General features: G+C 43.6%; 1 gene segment (V, D, J or C); it reads right to left on the bottom strand.

Annotated features, from left to right (window-relative positions):
* Positions 1-2101: 2101 nt before the first annotated feature.
* Positions 2102-2643, bottom strand: LOC108297557. The segment is given in 2 exon segments: positions 2102-2511; positions 2598-2643. Coding segments are annotated over 2 exon segments (456 nt in total).
* Positions 2644-2932: the final 289 nt, after the last annotated feature.

The raw sequence follows: 2932 nt of genomic DNA, 5'->3' as shown, positions 1-2932 counted from the left end.
CCACCTTCCACCCTCCCATCCTTCTATGTCTCCATGTCCATCATTTCTCACTCCATGTCCTTGTGTACACATTGTTACCTCCCACTTATAGTTCAGTAAGTATAATGTCCTCCAGTTCTATGCATCTTGCTGCAAAAGACACAGTTTCATTCTTTCTTGTGGCTGATTAGTATTGAATTGGGTGTACATGCTACATTCTTTCATAAAATCATCTGTTGGGTAACACTCAGGTTGACATAGATGCTATTGAGAATGGTTTTGTGGTAAACATAGAAGTGTGGGTACCTTTTAGAAATAATGATTTATTTTCCTTTGCGTAGTTACCCAGTAGTGGGATTGCTGTGTCAAATGGCAGGTCTATTTCTAGTTATTTTTGGAAATCTCCATACCATTATCCACAGAAGTTGTATTTGTCCACATCCTCATCAACAGTGTCTAAGAGTTCCCTTTCCAATCTATCTTCAGCAACATCTGATATTTTTGAGTTTCTAGCAGTAGTCATTTTGCCTGGTGTTAGACAAGAGCTTGTTGTGGTTTAAAGTTTCATTTCCCTGATGGTTAGTGATGTTGAGCATTGTTTGTATATGTAGAATCCATCTTTAGATGTTCTTTAAAAAATGTCTACTTATGTCCTTTGCTCATTTTAATGGGGGTATTTTGTTCTTGTTCCTATGTTGTAGAGTTGATTGAATTGCTTGTGAATTCTTCACATTGGTTCACTGTCACAGGCAAGGTGTGCAAAAAATTTGCAACTTGCCTGTTCATTCTGTTGCTGTGAAAAAACTCTGTGGGTTAATTAAATGTCATGTGTCAATTTTTTTCTTGGGCATGCTTTTGGCGTCTTAGTCATAAATGATTTACCTAGTCCAATTCCCAGATGTCCTGTCCTGGTGTCTTCTTTGAGTGCACTTATAGTTGAAATATTACAGGTAAGTATTTAATTCACTTTGTGTAGAGTACGGATGTGTTGAGAGTGAGGGTCCAGTTTTGTTCTTCTGCATGTTGCAGTGAGCTGAGATCGTGCCACTGTACTACAGCCTTGGCAACAGAGGGAAACTCTGTCTCAAAACAAAAACAAAAACAAAAACAAAAACCCACCAAACAAGAAATGTATAGTTAGGGCTGGGCACGGTGGCTCACACGTGTAATCCAAACATTCTTCTGCATGTTGCTATCCAATTTCCCCAGCACCATTTATTGAATGGGATGTCCTTTCCCTGGTGTACATTTTTGTTAATTTTTGTTAACTTTGCCAAAGATCACTTGGCAATAGATTGTGTGGCTCAATTCTTGCTTCTGTACAATGTACCCAAGACTATTGTTTTGCCTGGGGCCTTGGTACTGACCTGGTCACTGCTTGAGCTCTGTTGATCAGTGGTGTTTCTACGACTGTAGTGATTCAATGTCATGGGACAGCTTTCCTAAAATTGTGGACGATTCTGTTTTCATATTCAAACATGAGTTAGAAACATAATAAATGTGTTTAAAATTTTCCATTTCTTTACCACATTGTTCCTCAAACTTACTGAGGTTGATTTCTGGTGTCAAGATGAGGCATTTCTTTTCTAAGTGTTGGATTTGTTTACTTGCCTGGGTATTTACGGGCTCCCCATTGGAAATAAGCCTCATCCATCACACCTACCCTAAGACATTTTTAGGAATTTATTTGTGCACTGCCACTGTGAGACACTCCATGATGAAGACATATTTCATCTATCTTATTGTTTCATGAAATTACTAGTGTAACTTCCACTCTACAAGAAAACTTGCTATCTGGATTTTCATAATTCCTCTTGCTCTCTTATCTCCACATTCTTCTTCTACATCATTTCTACAGTTTAAGAATGGCACACTCTATGGACATTTGTATTTGGTCCTTTAAAGTGATATGAGCCTCAGAAACCAGTGGCCACATATCAGTGATGCATCTGGCTCAGGTAACAGGAAACTTTCATGCTGAATCTTTGTCAAACAGGATACAGCTTCTCTTGCATGAACCACTAACAGGCGACATGCCATTTATTAGTCAAGAAGATAGAAGAAGACAAGGCTCTGAGTCTGGTGGGGACAAGAAACACAGGCCCTGGCAGGAAATGGCATCTCAGCCACACTTTCCTGTTCTGCAGAGTTGGGGAGGGAGCACCACTGAGAAGCAGCCTGGGTTCTTGTACAGGAGGCGCCCTGGGCTGTGGCTCTGTGGTCTCTGTGCACAGTAATATGTGGCTGTGTCCACAGGGTCCATGTTGGTCATTGTAAGGACCACCTGGTTTTTGGAGGTGTCCTTAGAGATGGTGAGCCTGCTCTTCAGAGACGGGCTGTAGTATTTATCATCATTCCCATAAATGTGTGCAAGCAACTCCAGGGCCTTCCCTGGGGGCTGTCGAATCCAGCCTACACCCATTCCAGAAGTGCTGAGTGAGAACCCAGAGAAGGTGCAGGTCAGCGTGAGGGTCTGTGTGGGTTTCACCTGAGCAGGACCAGATTCCTTCAAGGTGACCTGCGACAAGACCCCTGTGGAGAAAGCATAAGAAGATTAAGCTCACAAAGAAAGGAACAGATGTTTCACCCCCGAAGGAGTCCCTGACCACAGCACTCACAGGAAGGGAAGGTCAGCAGCAGGAGCGTGGAGCAAAGCGTGTCCATGGTGGGGCACAGGAGTCTCTGAGCCAGGCCTTGTGCTCGGCTTTTCAAACCAGAGGAGGGTGTGGCTGGTGGAGATTTGCATCCCCTCATCTGAGCCCTACTCTATGGGGTGCACCCAGGTCTCAGGACTCAGAGGAGGAGTGCATCTGTGGTGAGGAGCAGTGAGCCCTCAGGTGTGGGTGTCCACATGTGCTCTCCATGGGGCACACCGTCTCATTTCAGGGCCATGACTCTCAGTCAAGGATTGAGGCTCCTGCTCCTACAGATAGGGTCTTCTTGGATGCAGACT

This window comes from Cebus imitator, unplaced genomic scaffold (assembly GCF_001604975.1).
Source record: "Cebus imitator isolate Cc_AM_T3 unplaced genomic scaffold, Cebus_imitator-1.0 Scaffold814, whole genome shotgun sequence".
Lineage (NCBI taxonomy): Eukaryota > Metazoa > Chordata > Mammalia > Primates > Cebidae > Cebus > Cebus imitator.
Note: the sequence above shows the minus strand (reverse complement) of the source record. Positions and strands in the feature narration are given on the sequence as shown.